The sequence below is a fragment of the Neovison vison genome, chromosome 12 (assembly GCF_020171115.1).
Source record: "Neovison vison isolate M4711 chromosome 12, ASM_NN_V1, whole genome shotgun sequence".
Lineage (NCBI taxonomy): Eukaryota > Metazoa > Chordata > Mammalia > Carnivora > Mustelidae > Neogale > Neogale vison.
Window position 1 is genome coordinate 60,626,098 of NC_058102.1, and position 21,395 is coordinate 60,647,492.

The following is a 21,395-nucleotide window of genomic DNA, read 5'->3' on the forward strand; positions in this document are numbered from 1 at the left end:
AGAGGGAAGCAGGCTCCCCGCTGAGCAGAGAGCCCGATGCGGGACTCGATCCCAGGACCCCGAGATCATGACCCGAGCCGAAGGCAGCGGCTTAACCCACTGAGCCACCCAGGTGCCCAAATACATAAAATCTTAAAAAAAAAAAAAAGGAAAAAAAAAGAAAAAAAGAAATGTAAACTAAAGCTGATTTTGTTGAAACCAAAGCAGAATAAAAAAAGCCTGTGATGTCATATGTACATTCAGAGTTTTTATTTCAAAACAAAGAACCACAGTAACATTAATAATAGAAAATCCATTTGGAAATATTCACAATCCGGTCACCGAGAAATGAGAAAACTTCCACACAACGTTACTGCCAAACCACTGTTAATTTTGAGTCTTCAGAAGCAGAGGGGCGGTTCAAGTCACCTGGTCAACTAAGCCCCATTCCATGTAAGCTCTGTGAGTTTCTTTTCCATAGGCTGTGACCAGGGGTAACAGTGAGAACTGGTGACTAAAATACTGTTAAGGCAAGGGTTTGGCTAAAGGGTCTGAAATATTTTAAGCACCAAGGAGAGAAGGGTGATCAAGCAACATATGAAAGAGGGAAGACAGAGTAAGGTGTCATGGGGCCCAATCTCCATTTATAAAAATACTGGGAAACTAGATGGTTTGTAGAGGTGTCCATGACCTGTGTGGCAAGCGTACATCCCTCCCTCCACCTTGTCTGACTCTAAAATGCTCCACGGTTAGAAGTCTTCACTTTGTTTCTTACCCCCTTAAAAGAAAGGCTCCCTCTCTCCTCTCACTCCCCTCCAAAGAGGCCCTATGTTCTGATCTCACACTTTCCTTTCCTACTGCCACTGTCTGGGTAGAGAGGGAGGCAGAGTCCTCCTCCACCCTCCATCTCAAGATTTAAGGAGTTCTCCCCCAACTGCCCGACAAGGAAAATTAGCCAGATGAGCCTGAACTCTGAAGTCTGGAAGAAAACTGTAGATACAAATTCTACCCAGCAAAGGCAGTGTTATTTATATGTAACATATATATATATATATATGGAGATGAGTTTGAACACCTTTTATTCAAAGGGGGGCTGTAGGAACAGAGGACACAAGTTACCAGTCATCTACTCCCACCCAGAGCAAAGTGACAGTGCACATACATTCATATTCTCTCAAGTGTGGGCTACGCTGCATATTTACTCATACTACCCCAAATGTATGGTCCCCTAAGGGCACTTGCCGTCACACTATGCAAATATGGTAACAGAACAAGCATGCGATGACCCTAAAGCAGTATACTTCAACTAGGTAATAATCGTTCAGGAAAAATCCTCTCCCAGAGCTGAGGTTACAAGTTCCAAGTTAGTTTATGAACATTCTCCTCTGAATTCTTTTAAAGCTATGGCTTAAATATAATTAAAAATCAACAACTAAAATCTCCTAAAGAACAAAATGGAGAAATACAGAACCTCTACCAAGATCCACTATTTGGGGCTTTTCATTTGGAAGGTTCTCCTACCAGGCATGTGTCAGAATACTTAAAACACCCCCCACCCCCATGAGTCTGCAACAAGGGGAAGTAGTTTTGTCCAGTGAGGAGAGAAAGATTTCTAGAAATAACCTTCCCTTCTCTGGACTCCACCCAAAGTTAGAACCCACCCACCACCATTAGCTATAATGCCCATCTTAATAATAACCCCAGGTTTCAAGTAATACTACATATAATTTTAAACAAAGAAAGAAATTCGAAAGGTAACCACTAGCTTCTTAATACAGGCACATGACTTTTCTGAGAAATTAAACTTTATATAATAGAGTTTCCACCTGAAGGTTAAGAGGCAACGTGCAGACTTCACACACCCCATCACGTACCCTCTGAGAACACGTTATGCTTCTCCCTGAATCTGCCCTTATTGCACCTCGACCTCTCTCCCCAGCATCACATCTTCTACCCTATAACCTCTCCTCAAGCGCCTCCCTCTATCCTCAATTTCCTTATGTTTTTATTATTTGGTAAAATTATTTTACACTTAAAAAAATAAATATTTATGCAATAAAACCAGAAGATTAAATAAATAAACTCAAGTTAATTTGCTCTGCAGAGCTGTATGGAAGCAAGGAAGGTGCTCTTATTTAATCCCTTTCTGCCCTCCACACTCATGTACATCTGCTTCCTGAAAGTCTGGGGTCAGGGAAACTGTACCTCACTCTTACTCCCCTACTGGCCCTCACGAGGCCCTATTAGAACCCAAGGGAGGAAGAGCTGGCAATGTTGTCATATGGCAAGCGGCCAGTTCCTCCTGAAATGAAGGTAGGTTCACTTGGTCTCTCCTCAACAGAAGAGAATGTCCAAGAAATGAAATGTTTCAAAAGCCACTGAAGATACTAGCTCCAGCACTGGGTTCCTCTGAGTGCTCATGGATGTGTGGGAAGAGAAAGGAATCAAGTAGCAGCATTCAGAAACAGTCCTGGGAGAGGAGTAGGGAATTTGGGTAAATTGGAAGGGGAGGTGAACCATGAGAGACTATGGACTCTGAAAAACAATCTGAGGGGTTTGAAGTGGCGGGGGGGTGGGGGGTTGGGGTACCAGGTGGTGGGTATTATAGAGGGCACGGCTTGCATGGAGCACTGGGTGTGGTGAAAAAATAATGAATACTGTTTTTCTGAAAATAAATAAATAAATAATAATTTAAAAATAATAATAATAATAATAATAAAAAAAGAAAAGAAACAGTCCTGGGTTACAACCTGATGCGGTCTCTCCCCATCTGGGGGAGAGGTGGCTTTTCCATGTTGGGAGGGAGGCGGGAAGGAGGCATGGCTTAGACGGTGGCAGTCTCCTTCATGGGCTGGACGCTGTTCGTCGCCATGATGGGGCCCTTCGCAGCTCTGTTAGCCTCCCGTGCCTGCTCTTCGAAGGCTCGTGTGATTTCCTCAAAAGTCCTGCCACGGGTCTCAGGGACTTTGAAGAAGGTGAAGACCAAGAAGATAATGAGGAAGCCAGTGAAGAGGATAAAAACATAGGCTCCTAGATAGAACTAGTGAAAAGATACCGAAAAAAGAGTGTCAGTGTGAATTCTGGTCATTGCCAAACCTCTCCCTCCCATCCATTTCTAGGAGGCTTCAAGGCACAAGCCTTCCACATTTAACAAGAACACGGAGTCTTCTTTGTGTCTTTAAATGCCACTGCTCACTTACTATATCTCTAATCCTGTGTCATTCCTTTTCCCATTCATTAAAGATCCCTATCTGCTCCCAAATACCTACTGAGTATTCCAGGACATTTTTTAAAAAAGGTTTTATTTAATTTGTCAGAAAGAGGAAAGAGAGAAACAGAGTGTCTGCACAGGCAGGGGGAGAATAGCAGGTAGGAAGAGGCGGCAGCTCCCCACTGACCAAGGAGCCTGATACAGGGTTAGATCCCAGCTCTGGGATCATGGCCTGAGTTGAAGGCAGATGCTTAACTGACTTGAGCCCCACCCAGGGGCCCTAGGACTTCTGATTATTTTAAAAATCCGGGTTTCAAAAAAAAAATCTGGTTTCTGAAAGACTCACAGATACAGGAAATGCACTCTAGATGTCCACTGTAAGTATATTTATTTAAGGAATCAGCTCCAAGTCATTTTTGTAATAGGATCTCATTCATTAATATCCTATGATTATTAATGAGTCTGTAAGGTCATAAAGTCATTAATGTCAGCTAAGTCAAACTGTATATTTAAGTGTTGTTCTGGAATCCTTTGAGACTGATCATGATCACTGTACCTAGACAGAACTATTCCGGTAATCACCCCAGACCAGTGGTCTTTTCAAATTTCCCAGTACTGGGACACCCGACTGCCTCAGTGGTAGAGTGCGCGACTGGATCTTGGGATCATATGGAGTTCGAGCCCCAAGCTGGGTGTAGAGATTTTTTAAATTAAAATAAATAAAAGTGTCCACTTTGGGGGCACCTGGCAGGCTCAGTCAGTAGAACATGTGACTCTTGATCTCCATGTCTTGAATTTGAGCCCCATGATGAGGGGTAGAGTTCACTTTAAAACACAGAGGTCCCCAGTTTCCCAGTTTTGCCCTCCTGCTTCAACCTTTTTTTTTTTTGCTACCATTCCTTCTTTATCTATATGCTCTTGAAAATGAGAAGAAAATCTGGTTTAAAACACACATCTGGGGCGCCTGGGTGGTTTAGTTGGTTGAGTGTCCCAACTCTTTATTATTCGCTCAGGTCCTGATCTCAGGGTCAGGAAATCAAGCCCCAGGTCAGGCACAAAGCTTATTAGCGTGCAGTGTCTGCTTGAGATTCTCTCCCTCTTCCTCTGCTCCTCTCCTTCCCACAATCTCACTCTCTAAATAAAATCTAGGGACACCTGGGTGGCTTGGTTGGTTAAGCGTCTGCCTTCAGTTCAGGTTATGATCCCCCGGTCCTGGGATCGAGTTTCATAGGGAGCCTGCTCCTCCCTCTGCCTGTTACTCTGACAAATAAAAAAACAGTATCTTAAAATAAATAAAATTTTAAAAAACAAAACACCAAAACATGAAACATTCAGTATCTAATCCTCTGCAGCGTCAGTTGCCAGATTTTAAATATGTTGGCTTTAGTGAGCTGATTTCGAGATGGGCTTGGTTGAGTTTGTTTGTAATTTACTTACTGCAGCTGAAGGGAAAAGTAGCCCAACGAGAAAGTTGGAGGTCCAGTTGAAACAACCAGCCACTGCCATTGCAGCTGGGCGGGGTCCTTGGCTGAAGAGTTCGGCCACGATAAACCAGGGAATGGGGCCCGGGCCAATTTCAAAGAAGGCCACAAAGATAAAGATAGCCCCGATACAAACAAAGCTCATCCAGTTATAGTCATCCTAAATGAGGAAGGAACAAAGAAAGTTAGTAGTAAAGACAGCTCAGCCTGGATAGGATCTAGCCTCCCAGAGATGAGGACTGACTGATAATGAAAAGCTCCCTCTGTCCTGGGGTACAATGGAGTTATTTGACTTAAGGCTCAAAAGGCTGGGTTTTGAATCCTAGCCTTGTGCTCACACGTGTTATCCTGCACTAAGATCATCTCATCACCCGTAAAATGGGAAAAATTACCTCAACATTACATGAAGAATTAAATTACAAGCCTGTGTTTTGTGGAATGTATATACAGAACAGTAACAGTTTCACTACCCATCTCTGATGATTCACTTTTTGTAAAACACATGACTTTATGGATCTCCGACCTCTCCTTCCCACCCGTTGTCAGAGTCATCTATGACCTTCTCTTCCCATCCCCTCCCTCTCCTTCACTCAAAGAGTACTCACCTTCAACAACAAGGAGATGGTCATAAAGATGGAACAAACAGCCATCCCTCCAAGGCCAATCATATGCAGAGTCCTCCTCCCTGCCCTTTCCACCAGAAACAGCTAAGAGAAGAACAGAACGTAAAATTTCTGCTTTCCCTTTCAGGAAAACACTGTTACCAACTACCTGAATCTGCCTTACCAATAGCAGGATATTTGTTATAGTCATACTCCTCTGTTTATTTACTTAAGATTTTATTTATTTATTTGAGAAAGAGAGAGGGAGAGAAACAGCATGAGACCGGAAAGGGAGAGAGGGAGAAGCAGGCTCCCTGCTGAGTTATGCACCCCATGCAGAACTCGATCCCAGGACTCCGGGATCATGACCTGAGCCAAGGGCAGTCACTTAACCAACTGAGCCATGCAGGCAACCCCACACTTCCCGTTTTAGTTCTGAGCTTAAAGCATCCTACAGAATCCCTTTAATACCTCCCTCTTTCTCACCTACTTCTTATTTGCTTGAAGTGAGTAAAGACTTTTATACCCATCATTCAACAGCTCTTCTTCCCCAGAGAACAACGAAGTAACATAAAGGTTTATTGTTTAAATGATGGTAGGGAGGAGGGAGATGGCAGGACAAGAAACCCAGCTTTGAACGTGTATAGTAAGAACGCCCCTTCCCCCACCCCCCAACTTTCACACCAACCAACTTACAGAGACGACGGTGAAGATGGTATTAACTACACCCGCGCCAATGGTGGCATAGATGGGCTCCTTAACACCTGCGTCCTTGAAGATTCCTGTTGAATAATAGAAGACCTGATAGAAAACAAAAGATACAACTGTGAAACCACAGCTGTGCACAGCAGTTAAGAAAACCCTCAGAAAAATAAACTCCAAGTCCCAGGAGGTTAAGGAGTCCTTTCTGGGCTTTTTGGTTCACTCAGTGTCTTTTCTACAAAGAAATCGTCTTCTATATCTTCTCTCTCTTCTCTTCTTGGTTCTCAATTCTAGCTACTTGTTTCCATTTTCTTCTTCAATGTTTACTCCTCCTGCTCACTGAAGTCTCCTCCTTAACAACTTTTGGTTAAGCTTTTTTGGTTTGTTTTAAAGGCCTTTTTTTTTTTTTTTTAAATAACCTCTACACCCAACATGGCATTGGAACTCAAGACCCCGAGACCAAAGTAGCATGATCTTCCCCAGCCAGCAGCAAGTTCCTCAATTTAGCTTCTTCAACGGACAATTCCTCTAACCCTTGAAAGAGACCGGCACACAGATATCCTATTCTGACAGCGAAGCAACTGGGAGTAACCTCAGCCTGCTCGTGAAAATAGGAACAGAACCTCGGCTGACCCCTAACCGTAGGTCCTTTCCAAGTGTTTGAAGAAATGACACCAGCTATCATTTTAATTTAACATTTACTTAGTATTAAGTAAGCTACAGTTTATACTGTTTATTATTTGCTGGTCAGCCTGTTGAAATGTAGGGTTGCTACAGCTACCATAGTTAAATTTTGAGATGTCCAAATACTGAACTCAGACCTCCAGGGAACAAGGGAACAGATCTAGATCAGCTAAGGTTCAGTCCTTCAGGTTTGGGTCAGGAGTTTACTTTCATCTTGAGTGTTTGCCCCTTATACCCGTATTGTCATCAGACTTTGTGATGAATATATGTGTTTACACTGGGACTTACCTTCTCAAGAACTCTTCAAACACCTACAACCTTGGATAGAAACTATGTATAATTATTTTTTTAAAGATTTATTTATTTGACAAAAACACAGTAAAAGAGGGAACACTCCCTATTCGTGTTGTGTCAAATTAAAAAAAATCAAAATAAAAATCTTAAAAAAAAAAAAGATTTTTTAAGTACTCCCTACACCCAATGCCCCAAGATCAAGAGTCACACACTGTATCGAGTGAGTCAGCCAGGCACCCCCAAAGTGATTTTTATTTTTTATTAAGATTTTATTTATTTGACAGAGAGAAGAGATCATAAGTAGGCAAAGAGGCAGGCAGAGAGGGGGAAGTAGAATCCCCGATGAGAAGAGAGCCAGAAGCAGGGCTCCATTCCAGGACCCTGAAATCATGACCTGAGCCGACGTCAGAGGCTTAACCCAAGCCACCCAGGCGCCCTGGCCACAGTGATTTTTAAAAATGACAAAATTTGAAACTGGGATCCATCAAATCATCTCAGAGGTTTTTTTAAAAACTACTTTTTCTCCCAGGTTTCTGATATAACAGCCTCTAATCCTTCATGAAAAGCACTGCTATTTCAAATACAAGTAATCTTCTTGTATGTGAGGGAGAAATGGCCAAGGACCAACTTGCTATTTTGAGTATCAAGTAAGTGTGTTTTGCAAAATGCTTTGCTCCAGAATGATCTGTGCTTCATATCCAAAAACTATCTGCGAATGGATAGATAGAAGGTATGGGAGTATCCTCTTACCACTATTAGAACCCAAGAACTACAATGTTGTTAGTTATCTGCAGAATTCAAGATACCTGCCAAATACTAGCTTCCATTTTGCTCCCCACTTTGAACTGAGTCACTATATTCAGAGAGAATAGTAAGGTCAGCTCTAAGTTCCTAGTGTGCCCCCAGATCTCTTGTATTTATTTCCTACTTATTCCCCAGGGCTTTAGAGTGATTTTTTTTAAGACTGTAAAGCCCTGGAGAAAAGCCACAGAGCGTAAATTCTTGCATCTGCTCCAGTTGCATGGCCTGCCTTATCATTGATGACATCAGATAGGACTGATCAGAGTAAAAGACAACTTAGAAATAAAGAATAAATGGTCGGAAAAGAGGATTAATTAAAAGTAGGTAAATGTTTTAACAAAGTTTGAAAGAGAATTAAGAGTCTTAACGACAAGTTCCAAGACTAAAGGTGATGAATTTTTTTTCCAATTTATTTATTTTCAGAAAAACAGTATTCATTATTTTTTCACCACACATAGAGGGCACCTCCATGCAAGCTGTGCCCTCTATAATACCCACCACCTGGTACCCCAACCTCCCACCGCCGTGCCACTTCAAACCCCTCAGATTGTTTTTCAGAGTCCATAGTCTCTCATGGTTCATCTCCCCTTCCAATTTACCCAAAAGCACATACCCTCCCCAATGTCCATAACCCTACCCCCTTCTCCCAACCCCCCTCCCCCCAGCAACCCACAGTTTGTTTCGTGAGATTAAGAGTCACTTATGGTTTGTCTCCCTCCCTATCCCATCTTGTTTCATGGATTCTTCTCCTACCCACTTAAGCCCCCATGTTGCATCACCACTTCCTCATATCAGGGAGATCATATGATATTTGTCTTTCTCCGCTTGACTTATTTCGCTAAGCATGATATGCTCTAGTTCCATCCATGTTGTCGCAAATGTCAAGATTTCGTTTCTTTTGATGGCTGCATACTATTCCATTGTGTATATATACCACATCTTCTTGATCCATTCATCTGTTGATGGACATCTAGGTTCTTTCCATAGTTTGGCTATTGTGGACATTGCTGCTATAAACATTCGGGTGCACGTGCCCCTTTGGATCACTACGTTTGTATCTTTAGGGTAAATTCCCAGTAGTGCAATTGCTGGGTCATAGGGCGATTCTATATTCAACATTTTGAGGAACCTCCATACTGTTTTCCAGAGTGGTTGCACCAGCTTGCATTCCCACCAACAGTGTAGGAGGGTTCCCCTTTCTCCGCATCCTCGCCAGCATCTGTCATTTCCTGACTTGTTGATTTTAGCCATTCTGACTGGTGTGAGGTGATATCTCATTGTGGTTTTGATTTGTATTTCCCTGATGCCGAGTGATATGGAGCACTTTTTCATGTGTCTGTTGGCCATCTGGATGTCTTCTTTGCAGAAACGTCTGTTCATGTCCTCTGCCCATTTCTTGATTGGATTATTTGTTCTTTGGGTGTTGACTTAAGTTCTTTATAGATTTTGGACACTAGTCCTTTATCTGATATGTCATTTGCAAATATCTTCTCCCATTCTGTCAGTTGTCTTTTGGTTTTGTTAACTGTTTCCTTTGCTGTGCAAAAGCTTTTGATTTTGATGAAATCCCAAAAGTTCATTTTTGCCTTTGCTTCCCTTGCCTTTGGCGATGTTCCTAGGAAGATGTTGCTGCGGCTGAGGTCGAAGAGGTTGCTGCCTGTGTTCTCCTCAAGGATTTTGATGGATTCCTTTCTCACATTGAGGTCCTTAATCCATTTTGAATCTATTTTTATGTGTGGTGTAAGGAAATGGTCCAATTTCATTTTTCTGCACATGGCTGTCCAATTTTCCCAACACCATTTATTGAAGAGGCTGTCTTGTTTCCATTGGACATTCTTTCCTGCTTTGTCGAAGATTAGTTGACCATAGAGTTGAGGGTCTATTTCTGGGATCTCTATTCTGTTCCATTGGTCTATGTGTCTGTTTTTGTGCCAGTACCATGCTGTCTTGATGATGACAGCTTTGTTTTTTTTTTTTTAAAGATTTTATTTATTTATTTGAGAGAGAGAGAGACAGTGAGAGAGAGCATGAGCGAGAAGAAGATCAGAGAGCAAAGCAGACTCCCCCATGGAGCTGGGAGCCTGATGTGGGACTCGATCCCGGGACTCCAGGATCACGCCTTGAGCCGAAGGCAGTCGTCCAACCAACTGAGCCACCCAGGCGTCCCGATGATGACAGCTTTGTAATAAAGCTTGAAGTCCGGAATTGTGATGCCACCAACTTTGGCTTTCTTTTTCAATATCCCTTTGGCTATTCCATATAAATTTTAAAATTATTTGTTCCATTTCTTTGAAAAAGATGGATGGTACTTTGATAGGAATTGCATTAAATGTGTAGATTGCTCTAGGTAGCATAGACATTTTCACAATATTTATTCTTCCAATCCAGGAGCATGGAACATTTTTCCATTTCTTTGTGTCTTCCTCAATTTCTTTCATGAGTACTTTATAGTTTTCTGAGTATAGATTCTTAGCCTCTTTGGTTAGGTTTATTCCTAGGTATCTTATGGTTTGGGGTGCAATTGTAAATGGGATTGACTCCTTAATTTCTCTTTCTTCTGTCTTGTTGTTGGTGTAGAGAAATGCAACTGATTTCTGTGCATTGATCTTATATCCTGACACTTTACTGAATTCCTGTATAAGTTCTAGCAGTTTTGGAGTGGAGTCTTTTGGGTTTTCCACATAGAGTATCATATCATCTGCGAAGAGTGATAATTTGACTTCTTCTTTGCCGATTTGGATGCCTTTAATTTCCTTTTGTTGTCTGATTGCTGAGGCTAGGACTTCTAGTACTATGTTGAATAGCAGTGGTGATAATGGACATCCCTGCCGTGTTCCTGACCTTAGTGGAAAAGCTTTCAGTTTTTCTCCATTGAGAATGATATTTGCAGTGGGTTTTTCATAGATGGCTTTGATGATATTGAGGTATGTGCCCTCTATCGCTACACTTTGAAGGGTTTTTATCAGGAAGGGATGCTGTACTTTGTCAAATGCTTTTTCAGCATCTATTTAGAGTATCATATGGTTCTTGTTCTTTCTTTTATTGATGTGTTGTATCACATTGACTGATTTGCGGATGTTGAACCAACCTTGCAGCCCTGGAATAAATCCCACTTGGTCGTGGTGAATAATCCTTTTAATGTACTGTTGAATCCTATTGGCTAGTATTTTGGTGAGAATTTTTGCATCTGTGTTCATCAAGGATATTGGTCTATAGCTCTCTTTTTTGATGGGATCCTTGTCTGGTTTTGGGATCAAGGTGATGCTGGCCTCATAAAATGAGTTTGGGAGTTTTCCTTCCATTTCTATTTTTTGGAACAGTTTCAGGAGAATAGGAATTAGTTCTTCCTTAAATGTTTGGTAGAATTCCCCCGGGAAGCCATCTGGCCCTGGGCTTTTGTTTGTTTGGAGATTTTTAATGACTGTTTCAATCTCCTTACTGGTTATGGGTCTGTTCAGGCTTTCTATTTCTTCCTGGTTCAATTTTGGTAGTTTATATGTTTCTAGGAATGCATCCATTTCTTCCAGATTGTCAAATTTGTTGGTGTAGAGTTGCTCATAGTATGTTCTTATAATAGTTTGTATTTCTTTGGTGTTAGTTGTGATCTCTCCTCTTTCATTCATGATTTTATTTATTTGGGTCCTTTCTCTTTTCTTTTTGATAAGTCTGGCCAAGGGTTTATCAATTTTATTAATTCTTTCAAAGAACCAGCTCCTAGTTTGGTTGATTTGTTCTATTGTTTTTCTGGTTTCTATTTCATTGATTTCTGCTCTGATCTTTATGATTTCTCTTCTCCTGCTGGGCTTAGGTTTTCTTTCTTGTTCTTTCTCCAGCTCCTTTAGGTGTAGGGTTAGGTTGTGTACCTGAGACCTTTCTTGTTTCTTGAGAAAAGCTTGTACCACTATATATTTTCCTCTCAGGACTGCCTTTGTTGTGTCCCACAGATTTTGAACCGTTGTATTTTCATTATCATTTGTTTCCATGATTTTTTTTCAATTCTTCTTTAATTTCCCGGTTGACCCATTCATTCTTTAGAAGGATGCTGTTTAGTCTCCATGTATTTGGGTTTTTTCCAAACTTCCTCTTGTGGTTGAGTTCTAGCTTAAGAGCATTGTGGTCTGAAAATATGCAGGGAATGATCACAATCTTTTGATACTGGTTGAGTCCTGATTTAGGACTGAGGATGTGATCTATTCTGGAGAATGTTCCATGTGCACTAGAGAAGAATGTGTATTCTGTTGCTTTGGGATGAAATGTTCTGAATATATCTGTGATGTCCATCTCATCCAGTGTATCATTTAAGGCCTTTATTTCCCTGTTGATCTTTTGCTTGGATGATCTGTCCATTTCAGTGAGGGGAGTGTTAAAGTCCCCTACTATTATTGTATTATTGTTGATGTGTTTCTTTGATTTTGTTATTAATTGGTTTATATAGTTTGCTGCGCCCACGTTGGGGGCGTAGATATTTAAAATTGTTAGATCTTCTTGTTGGACAGAGCCTTTGAGTATGATATAGTGTCCTTCCTCATCTCTTATTATAGTCTGGCTTAAAATCTAATTGATCTGATATAAGGATTGCCACTCCTGCTTTTTTCTGATGTCCATTAGCATGGTAAATTCTTTTCCACCCCCTCACTTTAAGTCTGGAGGTGTCTTGGAGTTTCTTGGAGGCAACATATAGATGGGTTTTGTTTTTTTATCCATTCTGATACCCTGTGTCTTTTGATTGGGGCATTTAGCCCATTAACATTCAGGGTAACTATTGAGAGATATGATTTTAGTGCCATTGTATTGCCTGTAAGGTGACTGTTACTGTATATTGTCTCTGTTCCTTTCTGATCTACCACTTGTAGGCTCTCTCTTTGCTTAGAGGACCCCTTTCAGTATTTCCTGTAGAGCTGGTTTGGTGTTTGCAAATTCTTTCAGTTTTTGTTTGTCCTGGAAGCTTTTAATCTCTCCTTCTATTTTCAATGATAGCCTAGCTGGATATAGTATTCTTGGCTGCATGTTTTTCTCGTTTAGTGCTCTGAAAATATCATGCCAGCTCTTTCTGGCCTGCCAGGTCTCTGTGGATAAGTCAGCTGCCAATCTAATACTTTTACCATTGTATGTTACAGACTTCTTTTCCCGGGCTGCTTTCAGGATTTTCTCTTTGTCACTAAGGCTTGTAAATTTTACTATTAGGTGACGGGGTGTGGGCCTATTCTTATTGATTTTGAGGGGTGTTCTCTGAACCTCCTGAATTTTGATGCTCGTTCCCTTTGCCATATTGGGGAAATTCTCCCCAATAATTCTCTCCAGTATACCTTCTGCTCCCCTCTCTCTTTCTTCTTCTTCTGGAATCCCAATTATTCTAATATTGTTTCGTCTTATGGTGTCACTTATCTCTCGAATTCTCCCCTCGTTGTCCAGTAGCTGTTTGTCCCTCTTTTGCTCAGCTTCTTTATTCTCTGTCATTTGGTCTTCTAGATCGCTAATTCTTTCTTCTGCCTCATTTATCCTAGCAGTGAGAGCCTCCATTTTTGATTGAACTTCATTAATAGCTTTTTTTATTTCAACTTGGTTAGATTTTAGTTCTTTTATTTCTCCAGAAAGGGCTTTTATATCTCTGGAGAGGGTTTCTCTAATATCTTCCATGCCTTTTTCAAGCCCGGCTATAACCTTAAGAATTGTCATTTTGAACTCTAGATCTGACATATTACCAATGTCTGTATTGATTAGGTCCCTAGCCTTCGGTACTACCTCTTGTTCTTTTTTTTGTTGTGAATTTTTCCGCCTTGTCATTTTGTCCAGCTAAGAGTATATGAAGGAGCAAGTAAAATACTAAAAGGGTGGCAACAATCCCAGGAAAATATGCTTTAACCAAATCAGAAGAGATCCCAAATCGTGGGGGGAGGATTTCTCCCCCCTCACGATTGGGTGAGGGATCTCCTCTGATTGGGATCTCCTTTGATTGGGATCTCCCAATCTCTTCTGATTGGGGTCTCTTCTGATTTGGGGATAAAAAGAGGTTCAAAAAGAAAGAAAGAAAAAAAAGAAAAAAAGAATTAAAAAAAAGAGATTGAATTAAAAATTCAATCAAGAATTTAAAAAAGAATTAAGAAAAAAAAAGATTGAAGAGATTAGGATCTCTTCTGATTTGGGGATAAAAAGAGGTTCAAAAATAAAGAAAGAAAAAAAAAGAAAATAAAAGAATTAAAAAAAAGAAAATGAATAAAGAAAAGTATAAAAAAGAAAAATATATATATTAGATAATCTAGTTAAAAAACGTTAAAAAAGAAAAGGGTAAAAGTTATAAAAAATTTTAGCAGAAGAAGAGAAAAAAAAATGAAAAAGAAAAAATTAAATTAACTGCAAGACTAAAAAATCACAGGCAGAAAGCCATGAGTTCCGTGGTTTGTTTTCTCCTCCTCTGGAATTCTGCTTCTCTCTCCTTGGTATTGAAACTGCACTCCTTGGTAGGTGAACTTGGTCTTGCCTGAATTTCTAAGGTGATGAATTTTTTGTTTTATTATTTATTTTCTTATTTCCCCACATGGAAAACATGTACTGCAGATAAAATTTTAAAGAAATAAAAACAGGGGCGCCTGACTAGTGCCCTCGTAAGGCATATGACTCTTGATCTCAGGGCCCTGAGTTCTAGCCCCAGGGTGGGTGTAGAGATTATGTAAATAAACTTAAAAAAAAAAAAAAAGGAAAAAATAAAACAAGTCAAAACCTGGATAACCAACATTTTTGTAATGGCTGCTGTATGCAAGAATCGTGGGGACTCTGTAGGTAGTAAGGAGGTGAGCAGCCACCCTCGCTTGGCCCCTCCAGCAAGTGGAAGCATGTGTGGGACAGCCAGGGACAGAGCAGCTACTCACAGCATTGATTCCAGACAGCTGCTGGGATAGCTGGAGCATGATGGAAATCATGATGGGCTGCTGGTAGCTGCGCGACCGGAAGAGCTCCAACACCGTGGGCTGCTTCTCTTGTGCCATCCTCGCGCTCTCATCTTTCATCTCCTGGATGTCCTGACTCACGTCCTGGGTGCCCCACAATCGCTGGAGGACTGGTCAGACAGACAAAAGGATAAAGATAAGGTGCCATCTCGACTTCATTTCCCCTGTAACTCAGCTGGGAAGAAGTCACACTGGAAAGAGCCCCAGATAATGGCTCATCTATTAGCATCTGTGCCCTAACCCTAACCTGCTTCTCACTTCACTCTTTAAGGGGTGCAAAGTTTCTGACTCCAGAGCAATCAGGAAAGTCTACACTTGGGTCCAGAGGAGCAAGGAAAAGGAGCGGACAAAACACAGATCCAATACCCTCATCCTAAAATAAAACCACAACCCCAAAATTCCTACAGCAAAGGTGTGAAGGATACTCACTCTCCTTAGCACTCTCCTCTTCCCTTCTGTTGATGAGCAGAAATCTAGGACTCTCGGGGCAAAACGGAAGGGCTATACTTTGCAGGACAGCTGGAATGATGGTGAAGCCCAAAAGCAGGGGCCAAAGTTCTTCTGTCCCCATGATGACTTTCAGACCAAAGATCTAGAAACCAGATCAAGATGATACTTTATAAGGCTCATACCTTATATAACCCGCAAGTCAATCATAAAAAAAATTCAGGGTGCCTGGGTGGCTCAGTCGGTTACATTATCTGCTAGTTGGTTCAGGTCATGATCCCAGGGTCATGGGATCGAGTCCCGCATGCGAGTGGGTTAAGTGTGCTTCTCCCTCCACCTCTAGCCTTCCTCCCCCGCTCTTGTGAGCACTCATGCTCACTCTCTCCCTCTCAAAAACTGAATCTTAAAAAAGATAAACTTAAAAAAATTTCAGAAAATCATCCATTCTCTTACCAAAAGAAAAGATAAATTCTGTTTCTTCTTTCTCTATGCTGCCTGCTTCTTTAGCTATCTGTGAGTTACTGTAATAGGAACACCTGAAACTTACATATGCCAGAGATTCCTGAGAGCTTTATCTATGTTAATTCATTTTATGAGCCAAGAAACTAACACGTATTAAGTAGGAGTTCTGGAGTACCTGAGCCACCAGGATTCCGATGACAATGCCCAGCTGGTTGAAAGTACCGAAAGCCCCCCGAAGGGCAGTCGGAGAGACCTCACCAATGTACATGGGCACAAAACCTGTGCAGAGTCCACAGAAGAGGCCAATAACTAACCGGCCCAGGATCAGCATTTCAACCGACTCAGTAATTTTGCAGAACCCCATAAGGCAGCCGCCAGCAACCGCCAGGAGGTTGACAATCAGCATTGAATTGCGCCTGAAAGGTTAAGCGAAGACAAGAGAAGTCAGCAAAATAGGCACGGCAGGATCTTCTCTTTCCTTATTTCTCTACCCTCCTCCAGTCTGTTATCCAACATTCTAGTTGAGGTAAGATCAATGGTTCTTACACCTCGGTCCACAGAAAAACTCACCTAGAGCACTTGTTTGTTTCAGATTGTTTTAATCCCCAAGGGCAGCCAGGATTCTAGCAAGCACAAAGGCCAGTAGTTCTCAAAGTTGCCCACAAACTAACTGCATCAGCTAGGAATCTGCAAGAAATTAAAACTGTCCCACCCCACCTCAATTTACTAAATCATTAGGTCTGACTTTGGAACTGAGCCCAGCAACCTTGTTCCCAGAAGTCATCCAGGTGTTGAGTCTCGCAAAGGTCTGAGAACCACTGCCCTGGGCAATTCTGATGCAGCTGGTCCACAAACACACTCGAGCAATTTCTGGACCAGTGTGCTCTTGTTATGCTTCTTACTCGATTTTGTTCTAGCTGCTTAGGTGCCACCAACATACTAACAGAGACAGACTTTCGACAAGTTTGTCCATGCACAGAAAGCAGACCGCTTCCGCTCTCTGGTTCTCGGCTAGTCTATGGTTGAGGCCATTTACAGGAAGTACTGATAGCCAGTATAAAATAATAAATTACTGCATCTGTTTTAAGTGTGGGAGGCCAAACCACTGGAACAACTAGAGAAAGTCAGAAGTAAGAGCTTAACGCTGAAAATTATTACAGATGCTTGAAGAGACTTCAGGGATTCTGCCCTTGGGTGGCCTGTTGGAATTATCCGGGAGTTCTCAAACACTGGTACTTTTAAAAGCTCCCTGGGAGATCCTAAATGTGCGGCCAAAGGAGAGAACCTACTGTTAAGAGAAAAGTTTTATCCCTCATCCTCACTTTTACCTTTCTCTGCATTCCTTTCCCAGTTTCCCTACTTCCTTTATTAGGTTCTTTTGCTAATAATGATAGGAAAATATCACTGAGTTATGGGAGATCCACATTAAAATTTCAGTGCCTTTAGTAATCACATGGTGGCCTCAAAAATACAAACACAACAAACCCCGTGTTATCAAATAAAATGGACTGCTTTAAGTTTTTTTAGACATTGAATTCCATGTTTCCAGAACGTCTAACTAGCAAATGAAATGGTTTCTTCACCAATCATTATTGAAAGTGTTCCGCTAAGACATTTTACTAAGTCAGCAGAGAATGAGGAGATTCAATTTTCTTTTGGGGGGAAAAATGTCAGTTATTTGGCCATTATCCACATTTGCTACAGGCCAGGGATTATAAAGCGTTTCCTCCCAGTCCTGCTTTGTAAAACACCTGCACGAAATCCTAAATTTTCTAAGAAAAGCAAACAACTTCTGATCTTTTAAATCAAGTAGGTTTCTGGGAAATTCACAGTGTACTTTATTAGAGAGTACTGAATTAGCTTCAGCTGGATTGCAAAGGCTAATCTCTTGATGGGCAGCAGAGCTGCAAGCAGTCCTACTCAGTGCCAGCTGGCCTATCCTTTATTTGCCTCCATGGGAAGCTGGGATGCTCGCATTCAAATGCATCATCACCTCCCCATCCTAATTCTCAATAACTGTTCTCAATGCAACCGGAAGAGCCCCCTTCCTTACCCAGTTTCTGGTCAGTACCTGCCAAAGCGGTTAACGAAGAGTCCAACGGAGAAGGAGCCAATCATACCACCAACGGAAAAGATGGCCACAGACAAGGACCAGAGGGAAGTGAGTAACACCTTATTGGGAGGGTCTTCCAACCTCTTCTCCAAGGTGTAATTGATGAAGTCCTTTATGATCTTCCAATTAAAATGATTGGACAGATAGGTTGTTACGGCTGAATGAGAAGGAGCAAATACTGGGGATTTCCCCCTCCCTAAAAAACCAGCATTACAATCACTGGTAGAGAATCAAGTAAATGGGCGGGGATGGAAGAGATGGAGACATTTGTTCACGGTAGCTCTGAAAAGAACAATTTTGATTTGTCCTGAAAATCCCAGTAGGGAGCAGCACGATGTTCAGCGACTACCCCAGCCCTCCCCTAAGACCCTCCCACCCTCCTTGTAACAAAGCCCTGAGGGATAACAAAGGAAGCTTAACAAGACAGGGTGAGAGGAGGAATGGATTACAGTCAAGGGTATGGGGAGCAACTGCGCTTTTTCCTTTGACTAAGGATTCAGTTATACTTCCCCACCAGTATTATTTTGCCTCTTCAGCCTTCACCAAGCTAGATACCAAGTTTGTCTGAAATTCTTCATTCTCAAAACCCTACTACTTAAAGGAATAATTTTCCTATTGCAAAGTCTAACTCTGGTCGCTTGGCACTCACCATCTCAGGAGCATTCATGACTCCAGTGTTGTAGCCGAACTGGAAAGAGCCTATAGTAGCAATGGAGATGGCAAAGATCAGAGGCGCGGTGACCTGGGGTGGGAGGAAAAAGGGAAGAAACAGTCCTTAAAGCTCTCTGCTGATGATTGTCTCTTAGTAATTCAGGAGATCTATTAGAAGCACTTGGCCTAGGAGCGGTATGGAAAGAACAAAAACTTAACGAAATTTAGGTAATGAATGGGGGAACACAAAAGCATAGGTTATACTTGAGAACTTCTCCGGAGATATAGACAACCACAAAAACTCGGGAAAAGTGGCAAGAAAAACTGGGAAGAAAGTTAAGAGGAACTGGGTTAACTGGTTTCAAACTATTAAAAAAAACCGCTCCATATAAAAACAAGCTTAGAACTGCAGGAAGAGAGCAAGCCTTGGGATTCCTAGAAATGGGATTCCTTCGGAAACAGCTACATCCAGTGCTGTCTGCTTCTGGACCCAAGATCCCACTGAAGCCCGGAGTGGTGGTGGTACCTTTGCCACTGGGCTGTTCTTTTCGCTCTGGATAATGGAATCTACAAAATCTACCCGCGGTATCCTGATCCCATTTGAAATTCTTCCTGTTCACCTCATTTAGTACTGCTACCCCCACCCAGTAGGGGGAGAGTACAAGCTCACTCCCAAACTAACCAACCTGAGTAGGGCTGGGGAGAGGGGAGTCCTCTCTCACCTTGCTGGGAGTAATTCAATCATGTGTTTATCTTAGATTTCCAACTTGATTTTTATGGCTGAGTACATCTTCTGCGACATTCCCCCCACCAAATCCTTCCTTACTTAACCACCCCCTCTTTATGTTAGAGTGGCCAGCCAGAAGTTTCAGTTCCCCAAGTTGACCTTGCACCCCAGACAGCCAGGCATTAAGTACCCAAGACGCCCTCGCACGCACACACTTCTTTCTGCTTAATCCATTTCTCGTCAATACTGACCTCTTCCTTTCTGCTTTGCTTCATCATTTACTATTCTTGAGGACTTTTTTCTCCTCCTCCCTTTTTTTCCACCCCTTTTCTTATCTCCCCTTATTTTCAAGTAAGCTCACCTTGGCGACAGTGATTTTTCTCCCAGCACATGTACTACATACATAACACACAATAACACATTAATGTGCTGTGCACTCACAATCACAACACCAATATGGACAACTAGAATTCTCCCTCCTTAGTATCCATGGACTGAATAACAAAACAGATGGCTGGACACTTGACCCAAGTCCTCAAACGAATCCCAGGTCCTTTCAAGTTTAACGCTTCCAGAGCAATCTTCCTGCTGCCTCACGGAGACCCACACTTGTAATCAACACAGCCAAGCATCCTGGAACACTCAACCATCTCACCCCCACATCCTTACTATCATGTGATTATGCTAAAACCAAGCCAAAGCAACAAAACCCCTGAGAAACACACAACTTCTCCAGGTGACTCTCCCTGCGACAGGAAGGTGAGTGGGACTGGGATTAAGTCCTTTAGACACTGTGGCATCCAAAGAGAACAGACAGAACCACAGCATCACAGGCTGGAGAAAAAAATGAAAAGGCCTGAAGATGGCTAGATGGCTACATGACTCCCAATAAAACAGAGAACAGCCATCTCCGTTAAAGCCGGCCTTTCTCAGTTTACCCCCGAAAACAAGCAAAGATAACTGGTAATTATATTAATCTTACCTTCTGGGTCCCCATGGCCTTAATTTAATTCTTTTCCACAGGCCAGCTCTAGCATGCTGTAGTTGTGTGACCTTGAAAATTTATCTCAAGATCTTAAACTTTGAATTCAGATAATAACATCTGCCTCACAAATCAATGCATGTAAATAATTGGAAGTTTCCAATTATTTAATATTTTCTATATGCCTAGTTTCTGGCACATAGCTCCTAAAATGCTTATGATTTCCTAAGTGACAAAAACACTAGGAGCAACTCTTGTTCTAATATTTGTCTTTGACCCCATCCCTGACACAGAGATCCTAAGACCCTTATAAATTCCTAAGTGACGAGGGCACTAGGAGCATCTTTCGTTCTAATGAAGTGACTCATTACATTAATGACAGGACTCCTGGATGGGTGCTGGTCACCGGGAAGACCAAGCCATGGTTAGAACCTTGGAATTTTCAGCCCTACCCCCTTATCCTCCAGCACAGGGTGAGGGGCTAGAAAGGGAGTTAATAATTGATCCCACTGATCTGAGTCATAGGGTTTCAGAGAGCTTTCAGGCTGGTGAACATGTGCACCCTGGGAGGGTGCCTCACCCCAAGTCCAGGAGTTCCTCCTCTTGGGAAGCTCCCCAGACTTCCCATATGTGTCTTTTCATCTGACTTCATCTGTACCCTTTATCATATAATAAACTGGTAAATACAGGTAAGTGTTCCTGAGTTCTGGGAGCCACTCCAGCAAACCCAAAGAGGGAGTTGCTGGAACCTCTGATCTACAGCCAGCTGATCAGGAGTGCAGGTAGAACCAGGGCTTGCAACTGGTGTCTGAGGTGTGTGAGTGCTGGAGGGAGGGTCAGTCTAGTAGGACTGGGCCCCTAACCTGTGGAATCTGATCCTATTTCTAGGTAGATGGTGTCCGAATTAAATTAAATTGTAAGACAATTAAATTGCTTGGTGTGAGGAAAAACCTCCAAAATTTGGTGACCAGAACTGAAGTGTTTTGTGTGAGTCGTAAACGAGACCCAAAGGAAAGAGTCACTGTAGGAAACATCACTGGATTTTTCCCTACATAGCCAAATACGTTGCCAAATGCTTAGAATATACAATCCAATTTAATTGTTACAATAACTGGCTAAGAGAGATGTCATGCAAAGAGCTAATTATAGTGTGGCTAATAGATATGAAATAGAACAAACTTTCACAGTCATTTGTATCTGGCTATGTCAAAATGACCTTGTCAAAAGTAGAATAACTTTTTTTTTTTTTAAAGATTTATTTATTAATTTATTTGATAGAGAGAGAGAGATCACAAGTAGATGGAGAGGCAGGCAG

At 41.8% G+C, this 21,395-nt stretch overlaps 1 protein-coding gene across 1 annotated transcript; it reads right to left on the reverse strand.

Annotated features, from left to right (window-relative positions):
- Positions 1-2,724: 2,724 nt before the first annotated feature.
- On the reverse strand, positions 2,725-20,118 carry LOC122891382 (solute carrier family 2, facilitated glucose transporter member 3-like). Its single transcript, XM_044226994.1, has 10 exons — positions 20,081-20,118; positions 18,370-18,462; positions 17,679-17,839; positions 15,783-16,023; positions 15,128-15,290; positions 14,621-14,808; positions 5,970-6,074; positions 5,277-5,378; positions 4,628-4,831; positions 2,725-3,019 (listed from the first exon to the last, which is right to left on the reverse strand). The coding sequence occupies exons 1-10, from the start codon at positions 20,093-20,095 to the stop codon at positions 2,804-2,806; spliced, it is 1,488 nt and encodes a 495-aa protein (XP_044082929.1). The 5' UTR covers positions 20,096-20,118; the 3' UTR covers positions 2,725-2,803.
- Between the last annotated feature and the right edge of the window lie 1,277 nt (positions 20,119-21,395).

Bases quoted from the DNA above. Each gene is read 5' to 3' on its own strand.
- LOC122891382 (XM_044226994.1), bottom strand. The intron at 17,840-18,369 runs GTGAGTGCCAAG...TTTAATTGGAAG, and splicing joins TCATGAATGCTCCTGAGATG to ATCATAAAGGACTTCATCAA. The intron at 5,379-5,969 runs GTAAGTTGGTTG...TTCTTCTCTTAG, and splicing joins CCATCTTCACCGTCGTCTCT to CTGTTTCTGGTGGAAAGGGC.